Source organism: Phyllostomus hastatus, unplaced genomic scaffold (assembly GCF_019186645.2).
Source record: "Phyllostomus hastatus isolate PE091 unplaced genomic scaffold, TTU_PhHast_1.1 phas_contig_468, whole genome shotgun sequence".
In the NCBI taxonomy this organism is placed as follows: domain Eukaryota; kingdom Metazoa; phylum Chordata; class Mammalia; order Chiroptera; family Phyllostomidae; genus Phyllostomus; species Phyllostomus hastatus.
This window is the reverse complement of record NW_025333884.1, coordinates 1067057-1081007: the sequence shown is the minus strand read 5'-3', so window position 1 is coordinate 1081007 and position 13951 is coordinate 1067057. Positions and strand designations below refer to the sequence as shown.

At 49.4% G+C, this 13951-nt stretch overlaps 1 protein-coding gene across 2 annotated transcripts; it reads right to left on the bottom strand.

The window, feature by feature from the left end:
* Nucleotides 1-4101: 4101 nt before the first annotated feature.
* Nucleotides 4102-12516, bottom strand: LOC123823028 (syncytin-2-like). 2 transcript variants are annotated; one of them, XM_045845321.1, is made up of 4 exons: nt 12340-12516; nt 11741-11817; nt 7065-7167; nt 4102-6433 (listed from the first exon to the last, which is right to left on the bottom strand). In XM_045845321.1, exons 3-4 carry the CDS (start codon nt 7158-7160, stop codon nt 5201-5203), a joined length of 1329 nt encoding a protein of 442 aa, XP_045701277.1. In that variant the 5' UTR covers nt 7161-7167; nt 11741-11817; nt 12340-12516; the 3' UTR covers nt 4102-5200. The 2 variants fall into 2 exon arrangements, with proteins under 2 accessions (XP_045701277.1, XP_045701279.1); XM_045845323.1 differs by lacking the exons at nt 11741-11817; nt 12340-12516 and adding an exon at nt 10830-10976.
* Nucleotides 12517-13951: the final 1435 nt, after the last annotated feature.

The following is a 13951-nucleotide window of genomic DNA, read 5'->3' as shown; positions in this document are numbered from 1 at the left end:
TCCTGAGTTATGTCTTTTTTTTTAAAAAAAATAATAACAAACCAGTAATCCAGTAAGTAAAATATTTCTCTGATGCAAGTCCAGGAAGCACAGAGAGTCCCAAACAAGATGGATGCACAGAGGCCCACCCCAAGACACATCATAGTTAAAACACTAAAGGTTAAAGACGAAGAGATGGGAAGGGGTGTGGGAGAATGGGTGAGAGGTGAGGGGATTAAGACATACAAGTAGGCAGTTACAGACTAGCCATGGGGATATAATAAGGTACAGTATAGGAAAGAGAGCAGCCAAAGAATTTATACCATGACCCATGGATGTGAATAAAGGTGGGGGGATTGCCTGAGGGACCAGGGGTTTCTGGGTGTAGGGGCCAAAGGGGGAAAAATCAGGACAACTGTAACAACATAATCAATAAAATAAAATATAACTAAAAACATAAAAAATAAAAAGCTCTGTGAGCCGTTGTAGCAAATTGATCGACCCCACGGAGGGGGCTGTGAGAACCACGGAGGGGGTCAGAAGCCAGGTGACAGCCTTGACTGGCTGAGCTTCGACCTGACATCTGAAGGGCTGGGGTGGGGGGAGGTCTTGTGAGACTGAGCGCCTACCTGTGGAATTTGACGTGTGCCAGGGTCCAGCCTCAGTGGGGTCTCAGGGTCCCCGAGGGATGCACAGCTAAGGTGAAACGAATGAATTGAGACACCGGGTGGGGTGCTGGAAGACAGCCAGGCTTATTGGGCCCAACTGACTCACCGAGAAAAATCAATCTTTATTTTTTTTAATTTTTTTTAAAGATTTTATTTATTTATTTTTAGAGAGGGAAGGGAGGGAGAGAGAGAGAGAGAGAGAGAAATCAATGTGCGGTTGCTGGGGGTTATGGCCTGCAACCCAGGCATGTACCCTGGCTGGGAATCAAACCTGGGACACTTTGGTTCCCAGCCCGTGCTCAATCCACTGAGCTACGCCAGCCAGGGCTTCAATCTTTATTTTTATAGGGGAGGTTATACAACATTCAATGCATAGTGTGATTATTAAAACAGAAACGGTTACCACAGAAATAATTTCTAAAAACACAGAAGATTTTACAGATCAATCATGTTAAACAAAGAAATAACTGAAAAGTACAGGAAGTTCCACAGATCGACCATATTAAACAAAGGTTATTTTGACCAAAAGGGTCATTAATCAGTTAGCCAACAAAGCTATACAGGCACAAACTTTCAGGTGCTAATTAGTAACTAGGTATCTATTAGAATTCTAGGAATTGGTCTAAATTAAAAGGGTGCAAGGGATGATTTATAGGTATATAGAAATCAACTATTATCCATTAAAATTAAATTTATCTCAATCAAATAACTAATTTTTGGCCTATATTTTTTGATTTATATATCTTGGGGAGGGGCCATGTTTTGTGCTCGTTTCCATGTATTGAGATTATTATTCTCAACTGGAACTCCTTATTTCTATACACTCCTGTCCAGGGTATGGAAGGGGTAGTGGCTCTAATAAGTCTTAAGCTTTCAGGTGGTGACTCCCTAAGAAACATTCCTATCAACGGCCTCCTCCAGCGTTCTAGCAGTTGGTCTGCCCATAGTTTAATTTTGTCCTTAACTTCCCAGGTGAGGGAAACAGGTAACATTAGGGTTGCTAGGAGTCTCTATTCTGTGGTCAACAAGTCATTTTGTGCAGAATCAGAGGCATCGTGCAGAGTTTTTATTATAACACACAGGTATTTAAAAATCCCACCACCTGTTGCTTGCAGGGACAGGCACACAGGAGGTGATAGACAGGAGATCCGACCATAGTTGCCTCTGCTGTGCAGATGCGTCTCACTCGAGCCGACTGTGTCAAAGGTCAGCTGTTGGTCAGCTCCCGACAGACGTGTCTTGGGTAGACGGCCTCAGGTAGTGTCAGAAGGGTGTGCATTACTTGGCGGCGTGGGGAAAAGCACGCAACCCACAGGCGCTATATCTACATGCCCACAAATGATATCCCCACGAGACACTTACCATTTACACATGGGAAATAGGGACACAAAGAGGAAAAACCTGGCGGCCACCCCTGGAGCCAAGTGATCGACCGAGGCGACACCAGTAATGGGGCCGAGACGCCGTGGCCTCCCGGGATGACGCGCTGAGAAGTGGGTGGCAGCGCTCCCGTGGTGCTGGGCGATCGAGAACCACCTGGCCCTCTGAGGGAAGTCAGAGGGAGGCCGGAGGAAACAGCCGCTGAGCCCAACCCGAGGGGCGTCCCACAAAGTGACTGATCCCTGCTTGTCAAACACGTCCACGCCAGGAAACGCCGAGAACGACAGCGGCCCTGCTCCAGACGAAGGGGGATCAAGAGAACACAACCCAACACAGTGTGTGATCCGGGGCTGCTTTTGCCACCAGAGATGCAGCTTAAGCCATTGACAGAATCTGGAGAAAGGCCCCAAATTAGATCTTTTATGTTTGATGTCGATTTCCCGATTTAGATGAATGTGCTACGGTTATGTAAGAGATACCCTTGGTTTAGGAAGTACACACAGATGTATAGAGAAGGGGGACTCGTCTGCTACTTACTCCCAAACTGCTCAGGAAAAAACGTGCAGATAGAGACAGAGAAAAGAATAACTGTGGCAAAATGTTATCTTTGGGGAATCAGATTGAGGGTATGTTATGGGAGAAACTCGGTTCCTCTTCTTTTTCTTTCCTTTTTTTAAAGGTTTTATTTGTTTATTTTTAGAGAGAGGAGAAGGGAGGGAGAAGAAAAACATCAATGTGTGGTTGCCTCTTGTGCGCCCCACTGGGGACCCAGGCATGTTACAGAAGGGACCAATGGGGGGGGTCCAGATACGGGGTCCCTCTGTCACTGTGGATTCTTTGCCTGCCACCAAGGAATCAGAATTTTGGCTCTTAATACCAGAGTTTGGTGAAAAGGAAAGGAACTATTTATTCAAAAGTTACACAGACTTAGAGTAATGACTTATTGTCTGCATTAAAATCCCAAAGTTCCTTGAAACACCCACAAATGCACGCAGTCCCTCCTTCCCCGCTTTGCCCAGCCAGGCCAGGCAGGTGTACCGTATCTCAGGGGAAATAGAAGTCTGTGGCTCTGTTAGCTCCCGGTTCTTCCCAGCCATTCATGCTTGCCTGGCAGGCTTCCCGTGGTTCCCAGTACCTGCAGCTGTGTCACCTCAATCTCCAGTTCTTAATCCAAAGTCACACGGCACCTTCTCATGGTCCACCAGCGAGAGTCCTTTCATCCTTCTCCTTTCCTGTGAGGTCTCCCATTGTCCCCGTCCCTAGTCCTGCACTGTCTCCTCTGCATTCTTCCAAACTGCTGAGAGAGCTCTGCATGGCTGCTATATCTTGCTTTCCTGCTTCCTAAGTCACATGGCAAAGGGAGTCCCAAAACCACGTGGTTAACCCCCCAAACTGCATGGTCAGACCCCGCATGGCTGTCACACCTGGGTTTAAATCCTGCTGTAAATCTTCCTCTGCAACCCTACTTCCAACTCCTCCCACAACTGGCTGCATCTGCTGGCACTCCCATGTTTTTCCTGCCTTTCTGGGCTGCCGTAGTAAATCTGGGCCGGTGTGGACCCACGGTGTGGAGTGAACCATCTCCAAGCTCTCACACAGGCAGTGTAATCAGGGGGAGCTGCTGCCCAGTTACTCATGGGTTGAAGTCACTTCCATCCCCCTGGCTCAAAGTGTGGCCACAGCTACTTAACATATCTAGGAAGCTAGCCAAGTTATAGATATGTAAACTAACCATTTGCATATAAGGTATGAAGCTGGCCAAATGCTGACATGAAATACATCTCAGTGGCCCTGTTCCATGTGCCCCGTCCCCCCAGTCCAGACTTGTAGGGGTGAGGACATCCTATATTTTTTGGACATCCTGAGTTCTGGAACTCATTACAAATCCCTCTGGGGGGAACCTGGCTGCACTCCGTTACAGGCATGTGCCCTGACTGGGAATCAACCAGAGACCCTATGGTTTGAAGCTCTGCACTCAACCCACTGAGCCACACCAGCCAAGGCAAACTTTGGTTCTTCTTGCCAATGCAGTGGAAAATTAGATCAGTGAGTCTATTATTGTGCAAATGGGGTTTATTGGTGACATGCTCTCGTGGAAGAAAACAGGCCTTGCCCAGGTGGGGAAGAAAAGTGAGAGTAAGAGAGAGATCCTTTGTTCCGAGGACTTACACAGTTGGTGGGATGGGGGAGGGTGAAGAGGTTACAGTGATTGGCAAGTAAAGGTGGTGCTACTTTCCGGGACAGGGGCATGAATACCTAAGGTGTTAATGGCCTTCTTCCTTTAGGCACTTTGGGCTCTTTCAGGCCTTGGTATGAAAGCAGTTTCAAAGGCTTTCTTTCCCAGAAAGTGAAACATAGACACAGAATTGCAAGGCCTGCTGAGTCAGTGGGTGGGACAGGTGTCCCTCCTCCTCCCTGCCTGGGTTTGATGTCTCTCCTACCTAACCGCCCCCCCTCGAGCATTCAGAACCCAGATCTTTGGGGGCTTGGGGGCGACGACCGCTCTGGCTGCTTCCTGCTGTGAAAGGGCGTTGAGCCTTCTTTGGGTCCATCTGCTCGCTACCCATCAGTCAGAGGAGGCGGAGGGAGGTGCCTGCCATCGGCCGTGATGATGCCTGGAGCCTCCAGTCCCAGAGGCTGACAGTTGTCCATGATAGTCATTTATAGCTTTATAGTCTCTATTCTATGAGAGATAAATTCAGTTAATAAGTTGATTATTGTGGGTCCAAATAGTAATATTACTAGTATAATTAGTAATGGTGCTGCAAAGAGGGATAGAAGCCATGCATTTGAGTCCCCAAAAGAGGTCAAACTTTGGATCCTAGATGCAGACTCAAGGATGCTTTGGATGTTTTGCTGGACCTGCCCTGACTCGTTAATGTGGAAGCAACACTCTCCCTTGAGGTACAAACACATTCCTCCCACTGAGGCTGAGGAGTGTCAAATGCCCGTTGATTGCGGAGGGCAACTCCAGCCAATGAGTCCCAGTTGCCCTTGGGGTGCTGCCAGCATTTCCCCTGTTTTAGTTAATGACTCAGCTCTTTCCTGTGATGGTGGTGGTGGTGGGTTCCGAATGAAGATCCCCCTACCGCAGTTCCCGAGGCGGAGAGAATCCCAATAAGTGACATTAGAGGAATAAGGGGACAGGCCCTTTTGAAAAGTTGTACTTGTCCTCATAACGGGAATGGGAGGGAGGCGTTTCCCCACGCGAAGAAAATGTTGGGAAGAACATACCCCAGGGAGCAGATTCCCCTCCACTGTGGAGGGAGGGTCCGGTATGCCTGGGACCCACAGACCCAATAGACGCCTGTCAAAGCAGGTATTTCTGCCATCAGAGCAATTTCTGCCAGCTTAACTGGCTGGGTTTCCACAGAGACGTATCTGCCCTTGACTAGTTGCTTGGCCCTTGGGTACTTGGTGCCCCACCATTGCAGTCCTTGTGCCGCCAGCGAGGCCGCGACCAGGGGGTCTATTATGGGATTGTGGAAACTTGTGCTATTTATAAATTCAGTGAAGATAGAGCCCCTCTTCAGTCCAAAATGTACGGCGACCTGAGAGCTGCGGTACAGAGTGATGCAGTCCTTTCTTTCTCGTGGGAGGAAATTATTCACTGAATAGGATGGCCTGCCTTGGCAGTAAGCTGTTTTGGGTGAGTTCTTGTCTAAAGGCGGGCTAGGGACCACCGGCTTTGGAAAGCGGGTGTGTATGAAATTTGTTTCGTCCCCCGGGTTAGGAATTCCCCCAGAGATATAGGGTATTGCGGTGAGGAGAATTCCACGAGTAGTGTTTGTGAGCGGGGGATTTGGGATTAGAAAATTTTGTCGGCATTGGCTGTCAGCAAGCCTTCCCACAGGCGTGCCTCCTGGAGCATTACTGACAATGCAGAAGGGGTAGCTGACCTGCAGATGGTTTATTAAGTGAGCAAACAGAGGCCCTCTAGGGGAGCGTTGACTGCTAGTGGAGAAAGTCCTGGGCAATTGCTTAGCAAGGTTTTGAGTGGCTATGATGCCCCAGGGGCTGGAATGTACAGTCTTTTCATCCAGGGTTGCAGAGACATTTCCCCACTGTTCCGGTGCCAGTGGCTGAACATAGCCCCAGCTCCGGGTGGAAAGATAAAGCCAACTGGAAGAATTTAATTTTAAAGATTGGGCTGTGTGATTGGCTGACTCATAGGCAGTGTTAGGTAGAGATTTAGCATGAGCGAAAGGGGGTGAGGGGTAAAACAGGAAGCTACTTATCAGACTCAAGAGTAGTCTTGTGGAAGAGGAGTTTGAGGCCCTCCGCCAGCTCACGGCAGGATGCAGCATCGTCCTGCTGTTCCGGAAGTCCTGGGGGTTTAGTTGACTCTTTGCAGGGTTGGACTTGGGAGTGATGCACCCAGCTGGAGACGCCAGGAACCCTGATGGCTGTTGGAGAAGACATAAGAATAGGGAACTGTCTTTCCCAATTTTTATTAAAACCTGGGCTCTTGGGGGCTACAGTGGGGCCGACACATCCTGACTAGGTTTTTGCCTGAAACTGAGCTCTAACTGGACCACCTCTCAGGGACTGTCCATTCAAAAGCAAAAATAAATTGGGACTTTATGTCCAGGGGGATGCAAAAGAACACATGCTTTAGGTCTAATACAGTAAACTGTGCAGTATCCACAGGAATGGTTCCCAGGCGAGGGTATGGGTGGGAACCACAGGGTTCAGTGGAACCAGTGCCTCATTGTTGATTCTCAAATCTTGGACTGATCTATAGGAGTTGTCCTTTTTCCTGACCACTAATAAAGGAGTGTTACAAGGGAGCTTGTGGGTTTAAGTAGCCCATGAGAAAGAAATTTAGAAGTTATAGGCTGAGGCCCCACCCTTGCCTTGGGTCTTAGGGGGTGCTGCTTCAGGTAGGGAATCTGTGAGGGATCTTTGAGGCCGCTGAAGACTGGCGGAGCACTTCCAGCCTGACCAGGGACTCCGGTGTCCCAGACCACTGGGTCCATCTGTCCCTCCCTTCCGGGGGCAAGAGTACTTAGATGGCCTTCAGTTTGTGTAACTAACCTGCGGGGAGGCGGTCTTAAGGCAGGATTCCCTCCTGTGACTCCTTTGGCTCCTAACAATTGGAGAAGAGGCCGACGGAGGACGGGAGGTGGGCATCCAGGGTCTACAAGAAAGGAGTGAGTAAAGTCATATCCATCCCCGAGGAAGCCCAGAGGAGGAGGGAATTCTTAGTGGTGGGCCCTCCTGTGCATCCAGGACGGGCAGGATCGGGAGAAGGGGTTTGGAGAAGGCGATAAGGGCAGACTAGGTGGCCCCTGCATCTAATAAGAAGGTTATTGCTCTACCTGCCACATCCATGCATACCCTGGGCTCCAGTCCAGTGATGGTGACCTCTTGAGGTGGGGCCGACCGGGGCTGACAGCTTTAGCCCTGAGTTACCTTTTGCAGGGCAGCTGCTGCCCCAGGCTGAGGGGGCTGCCCAATGGCCTGTAGTTTTGCATTTGCAGCAGGGCATCTGAGGCAGCTTATTTTGATTAGGACACTCCTCTGTGCCATGCCCCTTCTCTCGGCACACACGACACTTGTTGGGAATAAGGAAATTAAGAACTAAATTTAACCTTAGTAAACAAGAACCACATTGTAGCTAAAAAGAAATGATAAAAGAGACAGAGTGCAGTTAAGCAAACATCCTGTGTCTAGCAGATGCTCTCCCCTGGGTAGGCTAGATAAGCAATGCTTTGTAGTTTTAATCAGAAAATAAGAACCTAGCTAGCTAGAGCCAGGAGATTACTCGGTTAATGAACAAACATCCTGCCTTCCCGCCTTATGAAAGAATGCTTGGTTTGAAATTCCCGCGCGTGGTCTTTGTAAGCGAATTACTAACTGCCACGTCTGCTTCTGTATAACGCTTGCTTGCCCTCCCCTGTATAAGAACGTAGTTGTAAGCGCTCGGCACGGCTCTCGTTTGCAGCTCCTTGTGGGCACTGTGTCACTGGACACTTTGAGAGTTCGCCCCTGCGCAGGTTAAACTTGGCCAATAAAGTAACATCTTTGATACCCTGAAAGTCTCCGATATTTGTTCTCGCGTTTGCTGGATGCTACAACACTCAGTGTCATTGGAGTGGTCTGTGCAGGGCCCGTAGGATGTAGCTGTGGAGGCCCCGTGAGCATGGCTAGAACTTGGGTGGGCCTAGTCTCCTTCTGGTCCTGCTTTCTCCCGAGCCCTGGCCTCCTTTTCTGGGTCATGACAATAAAGATACTGTGTTGGCTGTGGTCAGCATCTCCTCCAAGGAAACCTCAGGTCCCTGGATAAGTTTTTGTAATTAATGTTTTCCTAGTATCAGAAGCCGGCTCAGTTAAAAATTTATCCCTTAGTATCACTAGTCCCTCCTAAGACTGTGAGTCTGGGTCAGTGTGCTTGACGAGAGCTTTTCTCAGCATTTCTAGGAAAGTGATAGGGTTTTCATCGGGGCCCTGGGTAACAGCAAACTCCTCGGAGTAGTTAATGGCCGTTTGGTGGCCTGCCTTGAATCCAGCCTTAATACAAAGTGAGAAATGGTTTTGTTCCCACTTGTGGGGATTACTATAATAATCCCATTGGGGGCCCAGAAGGGGAACCGCTGTTTCTCCGGTAGGATATTTGTGTTCATGTTACAGGGTACAGCTAAGAGGGGGGACCCCAAACAGGCATTTGAAATGGGGTCCAGAACTCAAGGTGTCCAGGGGATTTTTGGATGTACTCACTCCCACTCCCCAGGTGTGGGTTGGGGGAAGGGACAAATGGAGCAGGGCCATTGAGAGCTGTTTTGCATAGCAACAGCCTTGCAGCTACCCTCTGGTGTGGTCATTTAACATATCTATAGCCTTTGGCTGGTCGCTTAGATATGTTAAATAGCTGTGGCCATGCCCTGAGCCAGGGGAATGGAAGTAACTTCCCCACCAAGATGTGACTGGGGGCAGGTCCCCCGAGCTACAGCACCTGCATGGGAGCTTGGAGAAGATTGGCTCCAGGACATGGGGCCACACCTGCCCAGACTCATGATGGCAGTCCAGTAAAGCTGGAAGGGTATGAGTTCTGGCATGTGAAGCCTAGTGTGGGAGGAGTTGGAAATGGGGCTGCAGAGGAAGATGGGCGCGGGGATTTAAACGGAAATGCAGCAGCCATTGGAGAGAGAGAACCACACAGCTTTAGCAGAGTGAAGACTCCCGCGGCCCTGAGGGAGAGAACCACGCAGCCTTGACAGAGTGGAGACTCCCGTGGCCCGGGGAGAGAGGACCACGTGCCTTTGTCAGAGTGGGGACCCCCGAAGCTTTAGGAGATACAGTACTCTGGACTGGGCAAAGGGGGAAGGAAGGAAGGACTGTGTCTGTTTGTGGGTGTTTTAAGGGACTTTGGGATTTTGGTGAAGACATTAGGTCACTACTTTAAGTCTGTACAGCATTAAATAAACATTTCCTTTCCTTTTCACAAATCTCTGGCATTGAGAGATGTCTTTCCTCTGGCGGCGGACATAACGGACCTGGGGGCTTCTTTCAGTAATAATATATCGTCCCAGGCCCCCCTTGTTTGTTCTGTAACACTCAGACAGATGTAAGTTGTTAGCAAGCTTTCTGGCCCCCTTCACTTTTTCCCGTTCGCTGTCTGATAAAGCTTGTCCCAGAGCTACCATTCCGTCTTTCCAGGCCAGTTCATACGCTAACGGAAGGTGCTGGAAAGCGTCTGTATATTTGTCCAGATTGTCCGAGTAGTTCCCAAGGCCAGCTCTGACCTGCCTGAGGTCAGTGAGGGAGGGAGGTCTGTGTCAGCCGGTGGCCGGATTCTCCTGCTGTTCCTATTACGGGCAAAGGCTTAGCAGTCGGTGCAGTTTTAGGGGCAGGAAAAGTAGGAGCCGGTGGCTGTGCTGGGGACCCCGGGTGTGGCGGCAGTGAGGGAGGCTGAGAAAGGGCCTCCCCTGGGGCCTCTGGGGCCGGGACTGGTTCCGCCAGCATCTGGGAGTGGAAGGATGAATCAGTGAGCGCAACTAAATCTGTACTTTTTGCATAAACCCCTACGGTCCCTCAAATAGAAAAATGCTTGGGTGTAAGGGATCTCTGACCACTTTTGAGGCGTTTAGACGTTTACAAAAGAGGCTAAGTTGTAGAATTGTTTTATAGTTTAGGGTCCCACGGAATGGTCAAACCTCCTCATCCCCTAGTGGATATTGGGGCCGAGCTTTGTTACAAAAAAACAACAACAAAAGATCAGTCGGTCTTTTTTTAAGTTCTGAGGATCAAACTGTGAGCAGTTAGAAAGGATACATATTAAGGGGGTACAGCAGGAATGGACTCTTGATTCCCTTTCCAGAAAAGGGAAAAAAGGGTAGTGGAAGGAAGAACTGCCTGGCCCCTGGGGGGTGGGGTTGGAGAAAGAGTTTAGTAGTTCCTGCATCCTCTGGGAGCTCAAGTCTTGATAGGGGACTCAAGACTTGGAAAATTTTAGCTTAAGGTAAAAAGTTATAAGTCTAGCAAGTAATGTGTGTGTTAAGCTTTTGTTTCAGAAACTACAGATAAGGCCCATCCTGGCTCCTGGGAAAAGCAGCTGACCTCCTGGGGCACTGGCTAGAGATTACCACCTGGGGACAGGTTGGAGGCATCTGGGCCTTTTGTGTGACCTGCCCCCTTGGGAACAGCTAACTGCTGAGACCAGGAAGCCTGCAGCTTGGCTCATCTAATCCTCCCTGAATTTCAAAGCCCTCACCTCACCTTGCTTGTCCTCCCCCTACCCCCCTTATAAAAGATCTGGCCAGGAAAGAGAAGGCAGGATGGTTTGTTAGGGTATGAACTCACCATCTTCTCGGATTGCCGGCCATCTGAATAAAGTGCCCATAAAAGATTCAATCGCTGTCATTGCTTAATTGGATTTGGTAGTGACAGGCAGCCCTAATGCCAGTGTCTTTTCCAGTTACTTCTCAGCAGGGAGTTGGGGCAGAGATATCAGGCTCAGGCCTCAGGTGGGACTGAAAAACAGCCCGAGTTTTAAAGCGTCACCTTTTACCTTAGCCCTGGAGGGGGAGGCGCCCTGCTGGTTCTGCCTTCTAAGGAGTCTGAGTTAAGCTCCCTATTGTTCCCAGGGCCCAGTAGTTCCCCATTTTCCTTTCCCAGTTCTACACTCTAGGAGGGGGTGAGATTTTTCCTCTGGTACCAAAGTTCCTAATTAACAGAGCCCCAGTGGGGCCAAGCCCAATTTAAAGCTGAAGTCGGAGGCAAGGCTTGGGTCAGGCAGGCAACGAGTAGGCTGGACAGTAGTGATGGGAAAGCATGGCCTTAGGGGACTAGCTGGCCCGCTGGGCTGGAAAACACAGAAGTTCTTTGTAAAGCAGACAGACAAGGGAGTGGTAGAGATGTGAATGGGGTGGTCAGAGAAGGGGACAAAAAGACTTAGGGGTGAGGCAAATCTGGACGAAAAGCCCGAGTTAAGAGAATAGGCTCTGGAAGAGCCAAGGCTGAAATCTTGCCCTCTCCTCTCCAGAAGTAGCCCCCAGTGGGGAACGTGCCATGGGGGTGGGAGTGGGATTGCGTGGCGGCGTGCCTCTCCTTGCCCGGACTTCCGCTTGCGGCCGCAGGGAAACCTAAACCTGGCGTGTCCTTGCTCTCACCAGTGTCTTTCGCGACAGCGAGTGCCCTAGTGGCTTTTAAGGGCTCCACCTGTGCCCGTGTGTGGAGAGGGGGAGGGGAGAGGAAGGGAGAGAGATATTTACCTGGAAGATGTAACAGTGCCCCCTCTTCCCGTTCCTGCAAGGAGTATTCGGATGCAAATGGACTTGCTGGAAGTCCGCTGGGATGGAAAAAGATTCTGTAAGCTTACTGCAGGCCAATGATTTAAACTACAGTGTCCAAGCTTTGGGCATCTCCGGACCACCCTGGAAGAAGCGTTGTCTTGGGTCATACTTTCAAAATGTGTCGTTTCCTGAGAGGGGCTCCCGAAGGCCATTACCCTTTTGGCCATCCCCACCCATCTCATTCAACAGCCAGGGGCCTCAGAGTGCTGGGTGACTGGCCCTTATTTTGCACGTCCCCGAGGAGCCTAAGTTACGTTACCGTGATAGGAGTTCCCTGTGAGGCCCCTGCACATCTTAGGGGTTGGCCCCAGACACCTCTGCAAGGCCCCCACTCACGAAGGAATGCCCGAAAACTCAGGCTGGAGGCAAGAAGTGACTCTTTTGTCTTCGGAGCCCAGGCTGAGCCCGAGCACTGATTTCAGATTTCATTGTTTCTACCTCCAAACGCAGGTGGTTTGCATGCCCCGCCCCCACAGCGCAGCATCTCCCTTACCCCAAAGGTGTGAGAACATACTCACTGTGTTCCAAACGGCTGGAGACCAAGGGTGTGATCCCTCACGGGACCATTTATGTGAAGGGAGAGACTCCCAGAAGCCCGTGCCTTCTTGCCAATGCAGTAAAGAATTATGGATCAGGTTCTACTATCGAGCAAGCAGGGTTTATTGGTGAGGTCCTCTCTTGGAAGAGGACAGACCTTGCCCTCCTGGGGAAGAAAGGCAAGAGCAAGAGAGAGGTCCTTTGTTCTGGGGACTTAATATAGTTGGTGGGATGGGGGAGGGTGAAGAGGTTACATATTGATTGACAGGTAAGGGTGGTGCTAGCTTTTCAGAACTGTGTGAATACCCTAAGGTGTTAACGGGCTTATTCCTTCAGGCACTATGAGTCTTTCTGGCCTTTCAGACCTTGGGTTGAAAGCTCAGTTTCCAAGGCTTTCTTTCCCAGATAGTGGAGACAATACACAGAATTGCAGGGCCTGCTGAGTCAGTGGGTGGGATGTATCTCCCTCCTCCCTGCCTGGGTTTGCTGTCTCTCCTGCCTAACAGGTATATGGGAATTCTCTGTGTCATTTTCATGACTTTGCCTTAAGTCTGAAATTATGTCAAAAACTTAAAAAAATGTCAGACAGTAATAATACTGTACTAAAAGGAAATAAATAAAAACATACCACCTAGAAAAGTTGTGAGGATTAAAATGAGCTAATATTTACAAAACAGAACTGTACCTACTTTTTTCTTTATTTAAAATGTCATACTTTGTGATGGTTATAATCTGAAACCAAAACTAGCCACAGCTGTTGGGAGAATTGCACAATCACCAGCGCAGTCCGTCTGGGAAGGCCAGAGGCCGCCGAGGGTGTCAGGCCGGTGCTCGCCCTCCCAGCCGCCATTGCATCCTAACGAAGAGCCTGCGGTCCTAGGTTAAGATAAGGCTGTTTGGGAGAGTCTCAAAAAGAAGACAAAAGCGTGCACTCTGTCTGATCCCACTTACCTGAATTTCAGCCAGAATCAAACCTAACTTCAGAGCAGTACTGACCTCTGCGGCGGGGCCAGGGGTGGGGCAGTCAGTGTTGGCAGCCACAGGATATGAAGGAGCAGTTTGTCAAGTGATAAGCAATATCTTGACTCATGAGGCCACTGCTCAGGTGAATATAAATATAAATAATGTGTATAAAGTTCAAATAATTTTACACTTGATTTATATTGCTCTTCAAGAAAATGTTTTTAAAATTAAAAAAAGAAAATGAGCTAATGTACATAAAACAGGACAGAACCTGGCATCTAGGAAGTAGTTATTAAATGATTTTCTTTTTATTTATTTTTTAAAAAGATTTCATTTATTTATATTTTTTAGAGAGAGGGGAAGGGAAAGACAGAGAGGAACATTAATGTGTGGTTGCCTCTCATGTCGCCCCCCCATTCCCCCTGCAACTGCCTCCAACCAGGACCCAGCCTGCAACCCATCCATGTGCCCTGACTGGGAATAGAACCTGTGACCCTTTGGCTCGCAGGCTGGCACTCAGTCCACCGAGCCACACCACACAGGGCTGCCAGGTATTTTTAAAAGCACCCTTCATTGTCCTGATCTGTGTGGCTCAGGGGGCTGGGTGTTGTCCTGAAAAGCCAAGAGTTG

What these genes read in the sequence shown, in the direction of transcription:
- LOC123823028 (XM_045845321.1), bottom strand. Translation starts at nt 7,160, where the DNA reads ATGCCCACCTCCCGTCCTCCGTCGGCCTCTTCTCCAATTGTTAGGAGC. An exon ending in TTAAGACCGCCTCCCCGCAG is followed by an intron (nt 6,434 to 7,064) that starts GTTAGTTACACA and finishes CTTCTCCAACAG; the next exon opens with CCATCAGGGTTCCTGGCGTC.